The sequence below is a fragment of the Aulonocara stuartgranti genome, assembly GCF_965226115.1.
Source record: "Aulonocara stuartgranti genome assembly, chromosome: 13".
In the NCBI taxonomy this organism is placed as follows: Eukaryota; Metazoa; Chordata; class Actinopteri; order Cichliformes; family Cichlidae; genus Aulonocara; species Aulonocara stuartgranti.
The window spans coordinates 4,774,217-4,797,762 of record NC_138949.1 but is presented as its reverse complement, the minus strand read 5'-3'; the positions used below and the strand labels follow the sequence as shown (position 1 = coordinate 4,797,762).

The following is a 23,546-nucleotide window of genomic DNA, read 5'->3' as shown; positions in this document are numbered from 1 at the left end:
CCAATCCCCTACACATGCTATATGGCATGTGGTCGCCTGCTCAACACTGAGCATGCAGTATCTGATGCCCAGATGCTGGTGGTTTTGAGGCTGTTTCATAACAGTTTCATATGATTTTTTTAGTGCTTCTTAGTAAACAACTGTGGCTAAAGTCTGAATTTCAGTGTGTGTGTATGGGTGAGAAATACACGGGGAGTGAGAGACACATTATCAGGAAGAGGAAGAGACTGAAATCTTCTGAATGTGGATGGCTGAGCTCGGACTCAGATCATTGCTGTCTATATAGGTCTATATTTCGAATTCTTCTAATTATTATTGGTTACAATCATATATGTGCAGGGAATATTAAAAAAAGAGCATTTACACAGATGGAGACTGCTTGGCTCGCACTTTTTGGCACTTTAGTCATCGCTTCTGAGGTGAGACTTCCTTCTTTGGTTATGATTTGGCAGTCTATATTCACTCATTTCTCTGGAGCTGGAGCTACCGCATAAAAATGGCGTTTCTTACGGCGTTCTGTGCCAGCTGTAACGGCGTTTAAAGCTGCGTTTTATTGAAATTATGCAGGGCACTCCCCATGGTTCCCTCATCCAATTACTTTCAACTCATTTCACCCAATCAAAGAAGAGGAAGTGCAGACCACACTCACCGATTCACCTTGCTGCTAAGTGATTGCCTATTCAGTACCAGTGCTTGTCACAGTATTGACTTGTATTATAATCCCACTATGCATTTTGATGTGTTTAAGGCATGATCAAGCAAACAAACGACAGAATACTTTTTCTGAAACCTTAACTGTGTTACATGTTATGGCAGCTAACAGGTAATAAGCAGAGCTAGCTTCTTTCTTATTTTCCTCTTTACTTTTCTTAACCTTTAACTTATGTCTTAGCAATCAGATTCTGCCATCATGCATTACCGCTTCGTGCTAGTTATGTTGACTTTTCTCTTCTTTTGTCTCCACTTTTTTCACCCGTATTTGGACACTCGGTGCATGGCTTCTTTGTTTACGTTAGGGATCAGCTGTTAGCGCTGCGCCCTGCAGCTACGCTACCGGCAGACAGACCCTACGTCCCCAGTGAGGAAAGAGACGGGGGTGATGTCTCCCGAGAAGGACACCTTACACACCATCTCTCCTTCCTGTAATCACTGTAAATGTGAGATTGCTCCCTGATATGATTGAGGAGCTAATGACGCTAACCCGGTCACAGTGGCAGTATACAGGTGTCGTGCCAAACTAGGTATCCCCGACAGAATTTGTTTCCCCTGCGTCGGGAGCACACGCTGGACTGTCCAAATCACGGGAAACAGTATCCCACATTGTTGATTTTTAGTTCACAAACACCTCTTATTATGACGCATTACTCCTGAAACTTTGGAGGATTTAGCTCTTTATATAGTAAAGTTACAGGAGAATAAAAATAGTTATCAGCCAAAATGTTAATGGTTTGTTAAAATAATCCCATCTGATAGCGTTAGCATCCGTGGAGGCAGCCTGTGAATCTCTGTGGTCCGCAGATTCCAAACGCAATCTCCGACAGCTCTTCTTATAATATCAGGGGACTTTAATCATGTCTCACTGGACTCTACACTGCCCACCTTCACCCAGTATGTGACCTGTCCCACTGTAGGCAATAAAACATTGTACTTAATGTATGCCAATGAAAAAGTGGCATACAGTTCATCACCTCTCCGATCTGATCGTAACCTAGTGCGCCTTGTCCCTGTGTGCAGCCTTTAGTGTGCACGGAGCCACTAATCACCCACACATTACAGAGATGGTCCGCGGAGGGCATATAAATAAATAATAAAAGCAAATAAATGACAGAATTATTTTTTTGAAACAAGTGGAGACATTAACTTTGATCAAAATCCTTTTGTGTTCAGTTTAAATTAATACCACTGTATAATAGCCTTCAAATTTAATAATGTTAACAGTATCTCAGGGATATTTTTGCCCTTTCAACATGCATTAAAAAATAGGTATGCAGTTTTGAATTAGACCTGTATGTACAGGGAGTGCAGAATTATTAGGCAAGTTGTATTTTTGAGGAATAATTTTATTATTGAACAACAACCATGTTCTCAATGAACCCAAAAAACTCATTAATATCAAAGCTGAATGTTTTTGGAATTCGTTTTTAGTTTGTTTTTAGTTTTAGCTATTTTAGGGGGATATCTGTGTGTGCAGGTGACTATTACTGTGCATAATTATTAGGCAACTTAACAAAAAACAAATATATACCCATTTCAATTATTTATTTTTACCAGTGAAACCAATATAACATCTCCACATTCACAAATATACGTTTCTGACATTCAAAAACAAAACAAAAACAAATCAGCGACCAATATAGCCACCTTTCTTTGCAAGGACACTCAAAAGCCTGCCATCCATGGATTCTGTCAGTGTTTTGATCTGTTCACCATCAACATTGCGTGCAGCAGCAACCACAGCCTCCCAGACACTGTTCAGAGAGGTGTACTGTTTTCCCTCCTTGTAAATCTCACATTTGATGATGGACCACAGGTTCTCAATGGGGTTCAGATCAGGTGAACAAGGAGGCCATGTCATTAGGTTTTCTTCTTTTATACCCTTTCTTGCCAGCCACGCTGTGGAGTACTTGGACGCGTGTGATGGAGCATTGTCCTGCATGAAAATCATGTTTTTCTTGAAGGATGCAGACTTCTTCCTGTACCACTGCTTGAAGAAGGTGTCTTCCAGAAACTGGCAGTAGGACTGGGAGTTGAGCTTGACTCCATCCTCAACCCGAAAAGGCCCCACAAGCTCATCTTTGATGATACCAGCCCAAACCAGTACTCCACCTCCACCTTGCTGGCGTCTGAGTCGGACTGGAGCTCTCTGCCCTTTACCAATCCAGCCACGGGCCCATCCATCTGGCCCATCAAGACTCACTCTCATTTCATCAGTCCATAAAACCTTAGAAAAACCAGTCTTGAGATATTTCTTGGCCCAGTCTTGACGTTTCAGCTTGTGTGTCTTGTTCAGTGGTGGTCGTCTTTCAACCTTTCTTACCTTGGCCATATCTCTGAGTATTGCACACCTTGTGCTTTTGGGCACTCCAGTGATGTTGCAGCTCTGAAATATGGCCAAACTGGTGGCAAGTGGCATCTTGGCAGCTGCACGCTTGACTTTTCTCAGTTCATGGGCAATTATTTTGCGCCTTGGTTTTTCCACACGCTTCTTGCGACCCTGTTGACTATTTTGAATGAAACGCTTGATTGTTCGATGATCACGCTTCAGAAGCTTTGCAATTTTGAGACTGCTGCATCCCTCTGCAAGATATCTCACTATTTTTGACTTTTCTGAGCCTGTCAAGTCCTTCTTTTGACCCATTTTGCCAAAGGAAAGGACGTTGCCTAATAATTATGCACACCTGATATAGGGTGTTGATGTCATTAGACCACACCCCTTCTCATTACAGAGATGCACATCACCTAATATGCTTAATTGGTAGTAGGCTTTCGAGCCTATACAGCTTGGAGTAAGACAACATGCATGAAGAGGATGATGTGGACAAAATACTCATTTGCCTAATAATTCTGCACTCCCTGTACGTTTTCTGAAAAGTGATGTAAATAAGTAATCTCAAGAACATGAAATAATTGTTTCCCATTTAAACTGGAGATGTCCTTGTCAATGTCATCAGAGTACTCTGGATGTCTTACACGAATTTGACAGTGGCACATGACAGCGCTGCACATAACATAACTAGTTTACCTGTTGTTAAGGACAAAAGAAATATTTTTAATGTGTATCTGCTCATTAGATTGTTTTATGTACTTTAATAATGAAGGCTTGTAGAGCAAGGCCACTTTTGACTCACAAACTAAGTGCTCAGCCAGACTAAAAAACAGGAAGTTGTAGTGCACAGGCATATTAATAGACAAGATACAGAAAAGAGGAACTTTGCACGTCACACAGTCTGAAACATTGCTTATATGGAAAGTACCAAAATAACACCTATATGAGGCACAGCTTATGATTCTAATGTTAGAGCTCTTGCAACTGGCGTTTGAACTGTGCAGGGGTCTCTCTCTTCCGGAAGATGATTGAATAAAAAGAAATATAAATGTTTTAACACACTATGAGTCGGTTTTCTCTGTTCTGTCATGGGGACAAAAGAATCAAACAAACAAACTGCCATGCATCATGGATATTCCTCTCAATCCACTTCACCAGGTACTTCTCTAAAAGTGTGACTCGGGTCTGTTGCCCAAAAGGATACAGGAAATGCACTGATTTCCATGATAGAATCATGTCTGTTTAATGCTCCATGATGATAACTTTCCTATGAGCGTTTGAAGATCACTGACATCATGGCTTTTAGCCTCATTGTTTCTGCAAAGAGATTTCTCCAGTCACTGAATCTTTTGATAAAATATATTTTGATACCTCCAGAGGATGCACTATTTCAAGTCTTCCCAACTTAACCCTGAGAAACATTATTCTGAAATTTTGGCACAATTTGTTAATGGAGTTTTTTGCAGATTGACCAACCTCTGCCCACATTTCTTTCAGATCATCTCTGCTTCTCTAAAATGTTATTTTAATATCGAATCATGTTACTGACCTGTTGCCAAGTAACCTAATTACTTTTAAAATGTCCCTCCAGCTGTTTCTTTTTAGAACCACTTATTTTTCCAGCCTTTTCTCACCCCATACCAACTGTTTTGAAACATATTACTGCCATCAAATTCAAAAGGAGTTATTTTTAACGACATAGTCTAGGTTTAAACACATGACATATTTTCTATGTTACAGTGTGAATAAATAATGGCTTTGAGATTTGCAAATCACTGCTTTCTTCTCTCTCTCTTTTTTTTTTACATTTTACACAGGAGACTAGTATTTTCAGAACTGGGTTTGTACAAAGTCTGTCTGGAGAAAAGTGATCTGCTCTCTAATGTTAACACTTTTTTTCAGCTGTGTACTGTCACAACACCAAACACACACCAAATCACTTTATGTCCACTGCACTGTACTGAGCCACTTCAAGACCTACTATACCGTTTTTTCTTCATCTAATTCTTTACTGTAAATGTTTTATAGTTGTTTATCATTATCAGCTGCTGTAACGTTTACGCAAGTTTAGTTTATTATATATATGAGATATGTACGCAATATTTTAAATTAAGTATCAGCTCATTGTTCACAAACACTGCCTTTCCTCTCACCGCTATCTCGTCCTGTCAGCCCGCAGCAGCTGGAAACCGGGCAGCTCCACACTCATGTCCGGAGTTTGCGGTGTTAGCCAGGACTCCGTTAGCATCATGATGCTACACTGCGGTAGCGCAGCGCTAATAGCTGATCCCTCAAGTAAACAAGGGACCCAATGTGCCACACAGTTAAGGTCTTGTTTCACAAAAAGAATGCCGTTGTTTGCTTGTTTGATCATGCTTTAAACATATCAAAATGCATAGTGGGTAACAAGCACTGGTACCAAATAGGCAATCACTTAGCAGCAAGGTGAATCGGTGATGCATTAGTGTGGTCTGCACTTCCTCTTCTTTGATTGGGTGAAATGAGTTGAAAGTTATTGGATGAGGGAACCATGGGGAGTGCCCTGCATAATTTCAATAAAACGCAGCTTTAAACGCCGTTACAGCTGGCACAGAACGCCGTAAGAAACGCCGTTTTTATGCATCTTTGAACGGCGTTTTCTGCCGAGTGGCGGAAAAAACGGCGTTTCCGTCTGTCTTTGAATGCCGCTTTTTATGTCACTCGGATGGTGCGTTCAGGGCGCCACGTGAGAGTCGGAAAAAACTGCGTTTGTCGGAACAGAACGCCCTTTTATTCGGCGTTTTGAATAATTAAACGGCGTTTTTTACGCCATTTCTTAACCAAACGGGTTAGAAAAGTGGCGATTTTTGGCACTAATGGCTTGCCATACTAATGGCTTGCCATATCGCGAAAACGCTGAAACGCGTGTCAGTGTAGCGCGTTTGATTCGCGAAAAAAACCACGCGCGTGAGTTTTTGTGTTGCATTTTGTGCATACACGCGTTTCGCGTCTACCGCTCAGTTGGAAAAATCTGAACTCCAGCGTCAAATCGCACCGCGACAACCAATCAGGAGCCTGGTGACGTGCTCTGACCTAGGTCAAAGGGGCAGATCCAGCCAAAGCCCTTCATTCTTCAATGGAGGGAAGGCTAATCAACGCAGTAGCAAACCACCCGGAGCTGTACGACACCAGCTGCTTTCAGTACCGAGACAGGAATATAAAGGACCGAGCTTGGAGGAAGATATGTGAAGAGACGGGCAACCTGGTAAGTTCATTCATTTCTCTTTTGAAAGTTTTCACTGACCCGGGGAAGCCGCACAAAAGTTAGCAAGCCACCGCTATTTTCCCACTGACGTACAAATACCGTTCTGCTTTTATGCATGTTGTCATTTAGGAATATATTTTGTTTATTAATAAACAGCACACAGTGGTCCCGCTGTTCATCCGTCACTGCTTCGCTTTTTTGCTGATTTTCTTTTTCATTTTCTTTTTTTTGCACAGTACAGCATTGCAATCTGCAGCCTGATTGACAAATCTGCTCCGTGTCGTGTCTCCTGCGCTTGCCAAATTTATCACGTTTGGTTTTGATAACCATCACGTCCGATAGAAAAAACAGCACAAAAACACTCATAACTATGAGCCTCATTCGGAAATAGACACCTGCACCGCGAGGGAAAAAGGCGCACGAAAGTGGCGGGCAGATGAAGACAAACCGCGGCATAATAATACTTTTACGTTTTGCAATCTACAAAGGTTTGCACTTTGAGAATCAATTGTGAGAACTGTGACCAATGTTCATGTGTGTGTGTGGAAAAAAGTGTATAAAGTGCGTGGCCAGGGGCTAGTTATTCTGAGAACCCCTGCTGCAATAAATGAGGGACCACTGTCTACTCTATGATTATTATATTCAACCTGTTAACATTTAATACTGTATTGATGGAACCAACTGATTCTGCAGCAGAGCATCCCCAGTCCCTGAGCTGCTGCTGCTGCACCACAGGTATGTACAGCAAGCACTGATAGCTTTTTAGTCGGTGGGATTGCCTTGTGATCACCTTTACTAAATATCTACAACCAATCTGATTATATCCTGTTTTTTTGTTTTTTTCGATCTTGAAATTAAAATCTAGTAGCAGTTTTCTCATTTCTTTGTGTTTTGTGCTGTTTTACAGGCCCACAAAGGAGGACGGCTCCAAGGCAGATGAGGGACGTTGTTCCAGATCTACTGGCGTTTAGATCAACTGGCGTTGGTCGAACAGATGTGTGGCAAACGCCAGTTGATCTAAACGCCAGTAGATCTAAACGCCAGTAGATCTGGAACAACGGTCCCAGGACGGTCCATCGGCGGTGGAGCTGGCCATCCTGGAGTCCCTGAAGAGGCCACACCAGTCTCCAATGGAGCATTTCCTCCTCAGCCTTGTTCCTGCTCTGGAGAGCAGCTGGTCCTTTTTATTCCTGTCTCTCTGTAAATTCTTATATTTTATGTTTAATGTTTTTCTGTGTGAGAATTTTAATATTATTTCAAATAAATTTTTATAATGACTAATGTCTCAGTTCTACTACACGTATGTCCTACTACACACGACTTGACACATGTAGAATTTATTTCATATTATACTAATGACAAAATATACTAATACAGTGGGATGCAAAGGTTTGGGCAACCTTGTTAATAGACATTATTTTCCTGTATAAATCGTTGGTTGTTACAATAAAAATGTCAGTTAAATATCATACAGGAGACACACACAGTGATATTTGAGAAGTGAAAAGAAGTTTACTGGATTTACAGAAAGTGTGCAATAATTGTTTAAACAAAATCAAGCAGCTGCATCAATTTGGGTACCACAAAAAAATGAAATGAAATAAATATTTAGTGTATATCAATGTGTGTGTCTCCTATATGATATATGGGGTGCCTTTGTCTGGACGTGCTTCCCATCCAGAGCTGCACAGCACAGAGGAAAGTTCCAGCGCTCCTGGAATCCCTCTGTGATGGACCGCCAGTCTCCAGGTGAAGGCACAGCCATGAAGTCGTCCACTAGACAGTCCCAGATGGACGTCGCTACCTGGGGGGTGATCTGGCTCACCGTGGACACACCGACTCTGAAACTGAACGCTTGGTGCTGAAGGAGTCCCCGGTGACAAGGAACCTGGACAAAATTGTTCAAAATTAGTATTATGTGTACTGCAGTTACAAAATACATTATTCAAATTCCAAAACACTTTTGTGATGTCAGATTTAAATCACAAAACATAAATCTTACATAAAACATTTTGTAATTATAAGGATAATTACATAATATATATTAGATATAATATTTACGGAGCCCCTCTGATGACATGGTACAAAAAATAAATAAATTGTGGCCACGAAATATCATTTCGAGGCCACGAAATAGGTATAACGTGCCCACGAAATACTTATTTGTGGCCACGAAATAGGTATAACGTGCCCACGAAATACTTATTTGTGGCCACGAAATAGGTATAACGTGCCCACGAAATACTTATTTGTGGCCACGAAATAGGTATAACGTGCCCACGAAATACTTATTTGTGGCCACGAAATACTATTTCGAGGGCACGAAACAGGTATAACGTGCCCACGAAATACTTATTTGTGGCCACGAAATAGGTATAACGTGCCCACGAAATACTTATTTGTGGCCACGAAATACTATTTCGAGGGCACGAAACAGGTATAACGTGCCCACGAAATACTTATTTGTGGCCACGAAACACTTGATGATATATATATATATTATCCCAGGGCACATTCACTAGAACCTGCGTCAGCCATAGTACGGAGTCCTTGCTGTTGGTGATGTCCTTAAGGTGAGTGTATTATATTTTATATTTATTTCATATTGTTATCCCGCAATTCGGCAGTTATTTATTCAGACCTATATTGTTACTATGTTCTAAATGGTATCTGCTGACGTTTCAAATGTTGTATCCTCATGTTGTTAGTACACGTTGTTTTGTTGTGCTAATATGTAGCCGTAAACTCATTTTTAACTGTAGGACGTGCGGCGGCCCCGCAGCACACTTTCAAAGTAGAGCAAGGCTGAAGGCTACTAATAAATGAGGTATGTTCAACATAAAACCTTAGTTCTCTGTGTCACGAAGGTGTCTCTCTTTTACCCTGGCCACATCACCATACTAGCTGGTGCAACTAATCTGGTCTGGACAATAATAACAGTTTTAGATGGAAAGCATCTTAAAATTGCCTTTTTTTGCTGAACATGTCCTTTGAAAGTAGCATCATGTGAGTCACACTTGTTAAGGTAATACATGCTAAATGAGCCGTAGCTTTCAACGCATTATCGGATGAAGCCTTGCAGTTACAGTAGCTCACTGCGGTTATCACGTTGCCAAGGGAACTAATAAAGCATACAGTGATCGGAATGATTTTGTATTGATGCAGGTTGTCATTGCTCATGCTGAACTACTTAAACTCCAAGTAGACAATCGCTCCATTCCTCATTACCATAGATAATATCTAAGTAATAAAACAATCATTATCAAATTCTGATTTGCCATAGATAAAGTGATTTTATAGGTAGGCTATCATGTAAAAATCTGCTACATAAAATTTATAACTGAGTGTAAAAATACTAATTTTATTTTCATGTGGTTTAGAGGTCAGCTATGGATACTCGGCTGCGAGAATTCTTAACAGAGCGCAAAGTTGAAGAAGATGTGATCAAGAAACTTGAAGATGAGAATGTAAGCCACTGCAGCTTTTGCTGTGTGCGTGCGTGTGTGTCTGTGTGTTTGTTTTTGAACGGAAAGCCGCAATCCACAATTTACTATGCACATTCTAAAAGAATTTATTGAATTTCATATTTGTGTTTAATCAGTGACATTAATTAATGACGTGATATGTTTAAAGAGTAATTTTAAAAGCAATTTTTGTTCATCTTATGTTGGACAAATGTGTACCACATTACCAAAAGTATCTGTTATCAAAAGTAGATAGCAAAAAACAACTCTAAAATATGCAGTTGTATGTATTCATTGTTTTTTTAATATTGACAATTTTATTAATTTGTTATTTATATTTTTCAGATTGATGAAACTGTCATTCCCTTAATGACAGACAGTGACCTGGCAAAGTACATCCCCAAAGTTGGCGATAGAGTCTCCACTGTGGCCTTCTGCAGACAAGCAACACTGTCACGGACGTCACCATCCAGGAAAGAATCTATACTCTCAAGGCTACGACAAAGACTGACAGGAGCTGAGGGAATGCCTCCTAAAAAGAAATTGTCTCAGTGGGCAGAAAATACAAATGCAAAACGAACAGTTAGACGAATTGAGGTTGGCTGGATGGATTTTGATGAGTCGAAGGGTGGGTTCAAACAGGTGAAGTCTGTAAGTGGTGGTGGAACAAGGCATTTATCTGTAGATAAAAATGAAACAGTGTCAAATATCAAACTTATGGCTGAAAATCTGTTTTTCCCCAATGGCACCTCAAAAAAAAACAAAAGTCTTTCACACTATTCAACTCATATTGAGAGCTCACAGATGCATGTGGATGCTTCCAGTACAGTTGATGAGTTGTATAAGCAAAGTAAAGTCAAAATTCTGCGACTTTATCTGTGTACCAGAAAGAAAACACAACAGCAGCCCCAAGACGTAGAGGCCAATCATGCAATAACCCAGCCCTCTGTGGTAGATCTCACTGGCAATGAACCTAATCAGGCCGCTGATGATCTGTTGGCGGAAAACATAAATTCAGAACCATCAAACTTTGTAATTAATGATGGAGCTTCCACAAGTGGATATTTTGAACTGAATGACACATTACCATGGGATGGTCTGCCAAATGTAGGTGAAAGTGAAGATTCTGATGCAGTTGTTATTATTAGTGGGGATAACAGGGTGGATATTAGTGTGGTTGAACTAAACCCTGAAACACTGTTTACAGAAAAAGAGTCTGATCCACCTCATCACACATTGTCTCTCTCACCGGGGCTGACAGGAGAGGCCAATATTCCTGACCAAGCACCCCCTGAACCACGATCTTGTCCCGTAATACTAACTGTTAGAAGAGGTCATTGTCTTACTGATTTGATCAGTGCCTTTAAGGACTCAAACATTATTTCATCTGAGGTCAATATCAAAATGTTGTTACCAAATGGAGAGCTTGAACAGGGGGAAGGAAGTGGTGTTTTGCGGGACTGCCTGACAGAATTTTGGATGGATTTCTATGACAGCTGCACATTGGGATTTGAGGTGAAAGTCCCATTCATTCGGCATGACTTTCAGTGTGAAGAATGGCAGGCTATAGCTAGAGTGTTTGTTGTAGGGTGGAAGCAAGCTGGTTACTTCCCAGTGAAGCTTGCAATACCCTTTCTGGAGGAGATATTGTACGGCTCAACAACCAGTAGTTTAAAAGATTCCTTTCTTTTGTACGTCTCACAAGAAGAGCGATCTGTTCTCCTGAAGGCTTTGGATGACTTCAATTCAGTGGATACAGATGAATTGCTGGAAGTACTTGATGCACATGAGTGCAAGCAGGTTCCTACCAAGGACACACTGCTCCCTGTTTTGGCACAGATAGGACACAAAGTACTTATTCAGGCCCCAATGTTTGTAATCAAGTGCTGGCGTCCCGTTGTGGGTTCTGTAGCTGGTTTACTCCCACCAGAAGGACTGCATCATTTCATAGCAGAAAAAAAACCGACTGTAAAAACAGTGAAGGAGCTTCTAATCTTTCCAGAGGAGATGACAGCTGCCCAGTCAACAGTTTCTCGTTACCTGAAAAGGTACATTGGAGAAATTGATTTCAATTATCTTCAGCTTTTCCTGCGGTTCTGTACAGGATCCAATCTGTTGGATAAAGCCATACTAATTGAGTTCATAGAAACTACAGATTTCCTCCGCAGACCACAATCCCACACATGTGGATGTGTACTAAAGCTGCCCCTTGGTTATCACAGCTATCCAGACTTTCGCAGTGAATTTAACAGCATTCTCGCAAGCTCTATGTGGGTGATGGATGTGGTGTAGGTCAGTGTTACCCAACCTTGGTCCTCAAGGCACTCTGCCCTACACGTTTTAGGTTTTCCACCCTAACAGTTCATAGAAACACGGGTGTAGTTAACAGTAACATGAAGGAATGAATGTGAATGTTCAATAGACTGGGTGGTTAAGTTCTCTTAACAGTGTAGCCCGTTGTGCCTTTTTCATGTGCAGCCTTTTTTTTCATCTGGTCAGTAAGTGCTTTCTTAGTTTCTCCCCCCAATTAAAATAGTAAGCTAAAGGGAATGTTCAGGTTTTTTAAAGTGGAGTTACCTGTAGTAGACAGCACTTAGCACTCTGATTTTGCAGAAGCAGCAGTGAGTGTTGGGGACAAAATAAGGCAACAAATTGGTTGGGGAATGAGACCACAAAACAACACCAGTTGAAAATACATATACATATTTAAATAACATTTTCAGTGCTTCACCTGGTAGGAATCCGTACACTAAACATAGAAGTGCATCTGTTCCTGCTGCACACATTGTTACTGTGTTTTTGGCTAGTGCCAAAATAAATTACTAATTTTAACATTCTAATACTTTTTTACTACAGGAAGAGTAACAAATATTTCCAATATAGCATACAGTAACAGTTCTACAAACTGGAAGATTGCTGAGTGCTTTCTACTGTATATACATACATAAGTACAACACCATTACAAATACCATATTCCAACTGATTAAGCATGTTCTATATTAAAGTATTTCAGATGTTTGCAGAAATCTTAATAGAAACAAGAATGTGAACCTTTATGTTCCTAATGGGTTTAGAAGAAAAGTTGTCAATTACAGAGATTGGTTACATTGTAAAGAGGTTTGTATAACATTTTAGAAATAACTGTTATTTTATCCTGTTATTATATGCAAAATACAACCTGTTTTTGAGTATGGTGTATTTTGAAAGACACCAGTAAACCATTCTCATTGGTACAAAACTTTGTCCTCTCTGTTACATTCTATACATCTTTAAACATGAACATGTCTAATGACACAGCTGAAAGTTATTTAACTACTCATTCTATAATGTCATACACGTGCTGTGATTTTTAAGAAAAAAAGCCGTTCTTTATCAAACATGGGATTGCTTTAATCTATTCCACAATAACAAAATTATAGGCTCAAGAAACATTTGGAGCATTGGTGACACAACTATGATTCTACACTTTAGCCTACTTGGTCTTCTTGTCTAATTGATCACAACATTAGATATATTGCCAGTCTATGTGGTTGTTATCCAAGGTGCTCTTTTTTTGTTAGAAATGAACACATTTTTGGTACCAAAAACTATTATGAACAACTTTTGATGCTTTAACAGTGTGATAAGTTTAACTCAATCTCAAAAGGATTTTTTTTTTCTAACCTGTATCATATTTTAGTTTAATACTCCACGCTTTGTAGCTACCAAGAGCAAGCAACACTTCATGATGAGTTAATTTACTGACATGGACAAAATGAAAATTATGTTATACAGTCTTTTCTGATAATTTTGATACAAAGACAAGATAACTACACACTGGAGAAAAATAATTACTTAATAATAAGTACATTAAGCTGTAGGAATACGTACTGAAGTACAAAATGTACTACATTTGTATGTTTGTGTCCATTTAAGTAGCCTCAAATAACTGTGAACGAACTGTATCCCTGAGATGAAAATATAAATCAAGGGCCTGGGACATGGTAGATGGGAATTCCAAGCTTGATTCCTCCATTATTATTGTGCACAAATCAAATACTTGCACATCACATGGGACTGAACTAACAAAAGTGCAGCTATTTTTACACAAGGTCAAATCTTCTGTCAGTGGAACGAGACAGTCTTCTGCACCCCAAAGGTGAGGGGCCATGTACATGACATCAGGTATCCCACAGGGCACGTTGTTATTCTTTGAGGGCCTTATACGGTGAGCATTCCAAACACTCCGGATGTCATTCAATACCTCCTGATGAAGAAACAAGAATTAGGTCAGAGCTGTAATACAAGGCATTTTTAAAATGGTCGAAAATAAGTGTGGTGCATCCTTAAATGAACTGAAAAGCAGCAATGTTTGGATGCAGTTTAATGAAAACCAAAGGAAGAGGGAGTGATGGCAAAAAAAGAAAAGAAAGAACCACACCAGGCAAACCACTGAGTTGTGGGATCTGGGCTTTATACTAATACTAATACTAATCTTGGTGCGGATGCGCAAAGCTTTTCAACTTTATGCGCATAATACAGGTGACAAAATCAATATTTTTCAATCCCATGAGGGGATCCAATATCATCTCAGACCTGAACGTACCAATGATAGAGCGCTGAAGAGTTACTGATGCGTGAAGCCTGACTGCTTTTGACAGACTGGCAGTGACAGATCGTTAGCTGCAGCATAACTGCTGATGCAGAATGAGTGCAGACAAGGATAATGTCCTCCGATCAGAAAAAAACAACATTTAAGTCGTGCTGACTTCTGATCAGTTCAATTGGCAAAGTGTTCCCTGATTTAAAAACTTTGGCTGGGTTGATGCTTCAGCCTCCATTACGCACATACAGAGCGCAGTTGACCTTCAACAACGTTAGGAATACATTGCATTTACCGTACGGTAAAGGTAACGTCGTTTTAACTATGTGAACAATTATTTTGTTACCCTTACTGCTAAAACAGCTTAATTTAATGTAATTAATTACCACCACTGGTTATCATAATATGGGTCATTTACCTGAATGATTGGCATGAAGCAGAGCTGTGACAGAGCTTTGTCAATGAAATCCCCAAAGAAGAATCCTTCGTCCTTCAGTTCTCCTAGAAGCTTGATCCATGACTCGACTCCTTCTTTTCTCATCACTCCCCACCAGCTCTCAATTCTCTGGTTTGCGGTACTTGCTCCTGTGACGTAGCTTCTGTCTCCTGCTCTATCATCCCCGTCATTTCTCCGTAAATAACGCTGGAGGTCTCTGACCAACACGTTCTCAGTGCCCATGTCAGTTCGTACGAGCCTGGGGAAACCCCCACGACTCTCCACTGCTTCCACAAAGTAACCTCCGATAACCTTTGGGTCACTGTTAGTGTGTGCGGCCCGCAGCCAAATGATGTTGCGTGAGAAACCGTCGATGCATCCATTAATACATATCCCATATGGCTTTAGTTTGTCATAAGAGTCTATGTGCCACACAAAGTTAGGCCCCTGAGCAAAATATTGCCTCCTTCTGAGACGTCTGGTCTGGCGAACCTGGGAACCTACTGGGTCCAGTAAAGAGATGAGGATCCTGACGTCTTCTTTCCTGATCGCAATGCCGTGTTGTTTGCACTTTGTAAACATCCACCGATAACCGTGATCCTTCCCAGGCCCTTGCAGTTGGTTCACAATAAAATCTATCCCGGCGTCCAGGTCGTACTTACGTCTGTAAAGCGACTTGGCTCTCAATATCCGGTTTAAATGTCTCTCCGTAATGATGGTTCCTTGCATTGCCAGGCTTTTCAAAATGCATTTGTAGCTCATTCCCAGCCTGAAATAAAACTCAATCAGACTGTCTCTGTCCATGGTGTATTTAGCCTACTTTTATGCTTGTGTCTCTACGCAGCTGTCCAGGAATTCTATCAATAAGATGTGCGCACGTTATCTATTTCGTGGCCACAAATGCGTAATTCGTTGCCACGTTATACCCAATTCGTGCCCACAAATTAGCATTTCGTGCGCACGTTATACCTATTTCGTGCCCTCGAAATAGTATTTCGTGGCCACAAATAAGTATTTCGTGGGCACGTTATACCTGTTTCGTGCCCTCGAAATAGTATTTCGTGGCCACAAATAAGTATTTCGTGGGCACGTTATACCTATTTCGTGGCCACAAATAAGTATTTCGTGGCCACAATTTATTTATTTTTTGTACCATGTCATCAGAGGGGCTCCGTAAATATTAAACAGTTGTGTTTGGTTTTAACTTTAACATATCATAATTTGATTGGTAGCAACTTTCACAACTACAGTGAGCCAATCACTCATAATTCCTAAACATGTCAATCAGGTAGGAATGAAGTAAGACATTAATAGAAATAAAGAGTTGTATGTTGACATGTAGCCCTTTCCTTGCTTAAATCATTAATATTTTTGAAAAATTAATCTGTGATAAGACAGCTTATCAAGATAGAACCATGTAACTAAAGATGAACCAAACTGTTCACAATTTTATCTAGCTCTCAGTTTTAAGAAAGGCTGGCGACCCCTGTTATAGAGTCTGACAGCTGCAGGAATTATATACAAATATTCAACTATCCCAGAATTAAACCAGGGGCCCGTTCTTCGTACGTCGCTTACTACATCCAAGACCAAATCATCGTGCTAACCGTGAGCTCGCTAATCCGGTTCTCCGAACACACCTGCTGTTGACGATCAGTACAGCTGGATGAAGTAATGTGAGATCACTGGGTGTCGTAAAAGGGGCTACGCATCGATAGTAGAAACATTGATCGGCAACCCTCTGATTGGTCGGCGAAAATGTCGAAGGAGCGCGCTCTGTATTTTTCGGCAGCAGAGCAAGAACTCTTGAGTGAGGGATTTCAGGAGTTTCAGAGTTTAATCAGAACGCAAGGGAACACTGCAAAGGCTGCAAAAGCAAGGAGAGAGGGCTGGCAGGAAGTTGCTGACAAATTAAACTCGTAAGTAATTTAATAATAACAATAATAATGGATTGGATTTATATAGCGCTTTTCAAGGCACCCAAAGCGCTTTACAATGCCACTATTCATTCACTCTCACATTCACACACTGGTGGAGGCAGCTACAGTTGTAGCCACAGCTGCCCTGGGGCAGACTGACAGAAGCCAGGCTGCCATATCGCGCCATTGGCCCCTCTGGCCAACACCAGTAGGCGGTAGGGTAGATTTATTATATTACACTATAATATCCAATATTATATTACATTATATTATATTATAATATGTTATATTATATCCCCTTACACATTAGAGCCACAACAGGACCCACTAGAACATGGGAACAAGTAAAAGTGAAATATAAGAATATTCTACAGAATGGTAATATTTATCACTTATATTGCTTTTCGTCTCTTGGAAAGAGACCCTGGAATAATCTGTTTGTTTATAACAGCAACCAAGAAAAGGGCAGAGCAAAAAAAAGACAGGTGGTGGTCCTGCACCCCCTCGTCAACAAGTTGGTTAAGTGAATAATACCCTCACGGGAATATCGATATCTCTCTATGAGCACACTGTCGCGCTGAGCTAAAGGATCCTGTCTATCCCGCAATATATTCTGAGGACTCTCCTTATCAATCTTGCACCTTCCGCAATGGGTGGCTCGCGTATACGGACAGGACATGGCTGCGACAGGCTTCCCAAATCCACCTTCGCTTTTATAGCCGTGGTCTCTCATCTTGATTACACGAAGTAATTTACAATTACTACTCTGAAATATGAATTACATCTGTAATAATCACATACATGTAATAGAATGTTAATAGTACATTTCCCTTTTTTAGGAAATGACCTGTATGTATCTGTGTGACATCAATAAAAGGATCAAGTGCTGCATTATCTTTAGTTACATTGATGTTATTTATTTATGGTGAAACAGTGGTGGAATATCGCTGTTGCTTTCGTATAAATGAAGCGGACATACCTGCGTGGCCGCGATCTGATCCTGTTTACATAAAGTAAACCTGCTCCCGAGCAGGTTTACGCTTACGGCTCTGTTGCTATGGCAGCAAGTCCCGGATGAGCTTCGGGGAACCGAACGATCCAAGATCATGCGAAATCGTCAACAATCAAATCCAGCTAACTTACTTAGCGAGGTACGAAGAACGGGCCCCAGGTCTAAATAAAAAGGAGTGAGTATCACTACAAAGATTAACCCACAGTGGTCCTCGTACCAGTTTGATATCAGCAAACACTGAGAGCATACATTGATGTGACACCACAGCCATGCTATCATTGCAAACACTGATAACAGCATAAGTCGAATTAAATCGGGACTTGATGAGACCTTTCGAGTATCACTAGAAATATTATAAACAGTCGTCTCTGTACCACAGTTTGCTATCAGTAAACACTGACGGCATTCATTGATAGTATGTCTATAAACGATAGTTTAGCATATATTAGCACAGGTATCAATAAAGGACTACCATATTAAATACTTTTACTAACCTCAGGCAGACGGACAGGCGCTCTGCAGGTGGGATTGAGCGCCTGTAGTTGGTGTCTAGGCGGCGATACTTGGACCAACGTGGGACAGCAGGTCCTCAAATTGGGCGAGGGAAAGACGGCGATATCGCAGAAATCGAATGTCATCCAGGTGCAGCTCCTGGAGCAAGTGGTGAAACTCACCAAACTGCTCACCTGTCTGGAGGACCTGATGGACCCAGGTACGGCGAGGACGTCCTTAACGCCGCTGTTCTGCTCTCCACAGTACATAGAGAAAGGAGACTCTCTCTTCAAACGCTAGCTCGACAGCTGCCATCTAGCAAAGATGCTGGTCTGGCACAACTTCCTCCCACATCCCTCCCACATTTCCGGTTCACATATTTTGAGGCGCGATGGATTTTTCTTGGACACGCGTGGAGGTGCGAATGTGCACGCGTCAAATTAGGGGCGTTTGGGGCGTTTTCGCTAATAATCAGAAGGTTGAAATGATAAGATAAGACTTTATTGATCCCATGGTGGGAAAATTTGTGCGTTACCACAGCTCAGGTAAAGATAGCTGAAGAATACAAGAGTATACCAAGAAAATAAAGTCAAGACATACAAAATAAATAAGATTTCGTTTTTTTCTTAGTCAGTTAACACTGACCTAGAAAAAAAGCTTAGTCGCAAAAACACTTCCAGAGGACCAACTCAGTATGTAAACTGAGTGAGTTTATAATTCTTATGATTTTATACACAGTAGATATTCGCTGTAAACTATACAGGAACATCTACACACTTGCTAAATTGTACAGTACCTTTGACACAATAACAATCATGCTATTCTTATACTCTCCACTAGATGTCAGCAGTGAACCATGGTAAATGATGCTTTGAACAATAACTCATGCGAATTTTCGGATGAATGCTCTTCTTCACATCCGTGGCACGTATGGGTGCCTCAGGAGCATAGAGAGAAAATGCCTGAAGTGTTTGACCATGAGGATTTAAAGGGGGGGGAACAGAACTTCCTCCATCACCTTTACCTATTTGATGCAGTGAGAATGGTAACATTTACATTAGTTAGCATCAGATTAGCTTACAGCTTAGTTAGCATCCAGAGGGATCCAGAGGGATCTGTTTCCCCATCAGCACCTGATACACATGCTTTGTGTGTATCGTGCACACAAGGTTTTGTAAATGAGCCAGAGGGTTGTTGTGTACGTATTTTTAGACATTTGCATACATGTGAAATGGATGCAAATGAATATGTTACAAATGTAATTATGGGCAGAAATCTGTGCCACCAGAAACTGAATTTGAAAAAGTTAAATTTGAATTTGAATTGCTCAGACTGAATCTGAATTGTAACTTGAATAAATGCTTTTAAAAACTGAATATGAATTAGCCTAATTTGAAATTCAATTTATTGGTTTGAAAATTATCATCACTAAAATGAAATTGAATTTTATAGTTTGAAAATGAATTCATTTGCTTTGAAACTGCATCTTATCCTTTAAAAATTTAGCTCTCGAATAATTTCAGTTTCACTTCTACACTTCAATTTCAGTTCCAAAATTCTTTTTTTTTGGGACTTACATCCGGTTCCGGTAATCAACCGCAGATTAAAAGGGAGTTTTTCCTTCCCACTGTCGCCAAAGTGCTTGCTCATAGGGGGTCATATGATTGTTGGGTTTTTCTCTGTATCTATGAAGCGCCTTGAGGCGACTTTTGTTGTGATTTGGCGCTATATAAATAAAATTGAATTGAATTGAATTAATAGAACTACGTTTTACTAGCGGACCGAAAGTGTTACTGACGGGAATCTACAGCATCTTGAGCTAAATTAAGACTTCAAGGTATGTATTTCTATTTCACATCATTTATACCTGTGTTACTGTGTTACAGACACGTTTATATTCAATGACCACTGTCTGAAAGCTTTAGTTAGGTTTAAGTGCAATATCCCATATCCCAAAAATAAAGTAAAAACATTTGCTCCTTGTATGTTGCAGATAAAAATGGAAGGCAGTATGAAGCTGTGAATGTTTTTTATTGGATGACATAATTGTGCAATATAACTTACTGAAGATGTTGAAGATATTAGAGCAGTAAACAGATGATGGTTGAGTCTAACAGGAGAGAGACGATACAGAAACAACACATCCTTATAAGAATGTACAACCTTTCACAGCTCTTTGAACTTTTTATTTAAATGAGCTGCATACATTTCCCACTGAAACTAGCACAATTCCACTTTAATGAAAACAATATTTTAACTGAATATATTGTGGATAAATAAAAGCATTATCAAAGTTTGGTTTCCTGAATGCAGCTGGTATAGTTTGAGTTGGAGATACGTCTGCATTTACACAAAACAAATATCTAGAACAGGGGTGCGGACTGCAGACCTCAAGGGCCGGTGTCCTGCAGGTTTTATATGGCAGTGTTCTTCAACCTTTTTTGAGTCGCCGCACATTTTATAGATCACAAATATCCTGTGGCACACCACCAACCAAACGTTTTCCAAAATGACACACTGTAGCCTTGTACAATACATATAATGGAAAGTTGGTCCCTCAGTTTGTTTATACTCACTCAGTGAGAAACCTGGGCCTATCTAGATGAACACAAAGATCATATTCTGGGAGGAATTTAAGAAAGGCATACACAAAGCTCTTCCTCAACAGCTCTTAATCTCGTTCTGTTTTTGGTTTGTATAGCAGCCATGCTTGAAAAGTTTAGCTCACATAAATATGTTGTTGAAAATGGGAGCAATGTCAAAATAGCTCTGTTTGTTAGAATGGGGAACTACATGGCAGCAGTCAACCGTAAACTGTGCAAAGATAGATCAGCAAAACTTAGCTTTAAACCACGGCCTTGTCTCAGTTCAGTTAGTTCCTCCTGCTCCTGCAAAGTCATATCCTTTTCAAAAACTGCTGCTGAGCTATATGGGTCCTTACCCAGTAAAGCCATTCAGTGGATACTGAGGGGAAATAAATGGACAACTTCTCCTCAAGCGTTTTCAAATGTTTACCTATTATTTCACACAGTGTGGCAGTTTTCATATCTCCTTGCCATTTCTGAGTGAGCGGGAAAATGCCAATCTTGGCACTTTCCAGATGTTGTTGCCAGAGGTGCACCTTTGAATGGAATCCATTTATTTTATCTTTTGAGCAGGTTTTCATCTCGGCCTTACATTTGTGTGCTTAGTTCATTTAAATGCTGAAATATATCTGCCATGTAAGCCAGCCTTGCACACCACTCCTCACTTGCAAGCAGCTTTGCATCGTTGTACCTCTCATCACTCAAAAACACTTTTAGCTCTTTCCACAGCTCATACGCACGGGCCAGTACTTTTCCAGATCTGCTGGTAAAGTCTCAGTAATGAGTGCCTCGCAGTGCAGAAATTAGTGCATAACAATAACATCTGGGTGTATCGCTTTCACTCTGCTAAACCAACCTTTGATGTGCCCGCCCATGGCTGCTGCTCCATCAGTGCAGACACTTGTGGAGTTTTCCCACTTAAGTCCTCCTTGTTCAACATATTTGGATGTAACCCAAAACATTTCCTCTCCTGTTGTTTTTTCTGGCAGTGCCTTGCAAAATAGAACGTTTTCTCTGATGGAGTCCCCATCCACAAAACGCAAATTGGCCAAGAGTTGGGTTTGTCCAATAATGTCTGTAGACTCATCAAGTTGCACTGCAAACTTCCCACTGATGCGTATCTTCTCCAAAACCACACTTTTAGTGTCTGCAGACATGTCATCGATACGTCTGTCAATTGTGTTATCTGAAAGCGGGACACTGGCTATTTCCCGCGTCAGGGCCGAGCAATCTCATTCACAATGACTTTGCAGGCAGGTAGTATTAATGTCTCTGCTACAGTGTGTGGTCTTTGGGATTTGGCTATAAGTTCAGCTACTAAGTAGCTAGCTTTGAGAGCTCTTTCAGACACATTTGCGTTTTTTCTCATTAAAGTTACCTGTTTCTCAGCGTGTTCATACAGGTGAACAAAATAGCCTGTGTTCTTGTTTTGAAGTGAGGGATGTTTTGTGTAGAAATGGTGTTTAAGATAAGATAAGATAACCTTTATTAGTCCCACACGTGGGAAATTTGTTTTGTCACAGCAGGAAGTGGACAGTGCAAAAGTTATGACGCAAAAATTAGAATACAATAAGAATAAATACAGTACACAGCTGTACAGAATAGAATAAAATAATATACTATATACAGTAGAATAAAATAGAATAAAAATATACAATAAGATAAAAATAGAATACGAATGCTATATACAACTGAGTAAAAATACAACGATGCCAGAAAAGATTATTGCACTTAGTGTTATTGCACATGTGTGGATGTGTGTGTTTGTTCAGTTAAAGTCTTTGTTGTGGAGTCTGACAGCAGTGGGGAGGAAAGACCAAGCTTGCTACCTTGGCACTGTTTAAGAGCTTTTCCACACACACCAAAAATAACAAAGTCGTTGCATTCGGATCTCCAGTGAAAGTAATTCCAAATGAAAGATAACTTTCGCTGTACATTGCCTCGAGCTCACCGTTTTTGCTTCTTGATTAGAATGTTGTCCAGGGCCCAGTTCAGAGCCCTTAGTTTTTGATTTCAAATATTTATCCATCTTGGTTGTAAGTCTATTTCCAGTCCATTTTAAATCTTTACTGATTTAAAATGGACTGGTTCAGTGGTTCAGTGTTTGTGCAGATCTACAAATTAGATCTGCACAAACTTAAGTGACAGAGTCCGGTACCTGGCACAGAGAAGGCTCTGTTGCCATGAGATTTAGGTTTAGACCATGAAATCGATAACATCCGTTTCAAACAGGACCTCGTGGTTCTTTCTGGAGCATAAATAAATAGATCATAATAATAGCTCAGATAATAATGGTAGTGTAGTAAATTTAACATGACAAATAGTGTCTTTATAATGTTGATTAATAATAATGATTCACTTGCAAGGCTTCCACAGTCGATGATCCATGCAGGAACGTATTTCTGTGGAGGTCACGTGTTTCCGGCTACTGTGGAGGTCCCAATATGGCGAAACTCTGGAACAGTCTTCCCCCTTTCATAAAATCCTCTTCATCCTTACAAAACAATGGCAACAGGTCTTACTGAATGATATACACACCACCGCAACCAAGTAGTTCCTGTGGTGGGATGCACTGATTCACAATAAACAGGTTTTGAAGAGGCCTATACAGGTGGATAATAGACAGTTTCTGTAAAAGTCTGTGATGAAGTGTGTTGTGGCCTAGGGGACACAAAAAGGCTAAAGCTACATGTACCCAATGAACAGGTAAAAACAAACAAAAAACAAAGACTCAGGAGTTTGCTTTTTTTTTTTTACAACTCTCAA

The 23,546-nt window shown here is 40.3% G+C and overlaps 1 protein-coding gene and 2 long non-coding RNA genes across 3 annotated transcripts in view; all 3 read left to right on the top strand.

The window, feature by feature from the left end:
- Positions 1-217: 217 nt before the first annotated feature.
- The window catches only part of LOC309720893 (B-cadherin-like), a 40,482-nt gene continuing 17,153 nt past the window's right edge, over positions 218-23,546 (top strand). The window contains exon 1 of the mRNA XM_082558119.1: positions 218-419. Within this exon, the coding sequence (XP_082414245.1) occupies positions 369-419 (51 nt within the window). The 5' untranslated portion in view covers positions 218-368. The remainder of the gene's footprint in view (positions 420-23,546) is intronic.
- Positions 4,150-7,567, top strand: LOC309720920. Its single transcript, XR_014280604.1, has 2 exons — positions 4,150-7,025; positions 7,198-7,567. It is a non-coding gene; the product is annotated as an uncharacterized lncRNA (long non-coding RNA).
- On the top strand, positions 8,785-11,238 carry LOC309721007. The gene is made up of 4 exons (XR_014280627.1): positions 8,785-8,863; positions 9,053-9,117; positions 9,671-9,757; positions 10,100-11,238. It is a non-coding gene; the product is annotated as an uncharacterized lncRNA (long non-coding RNA).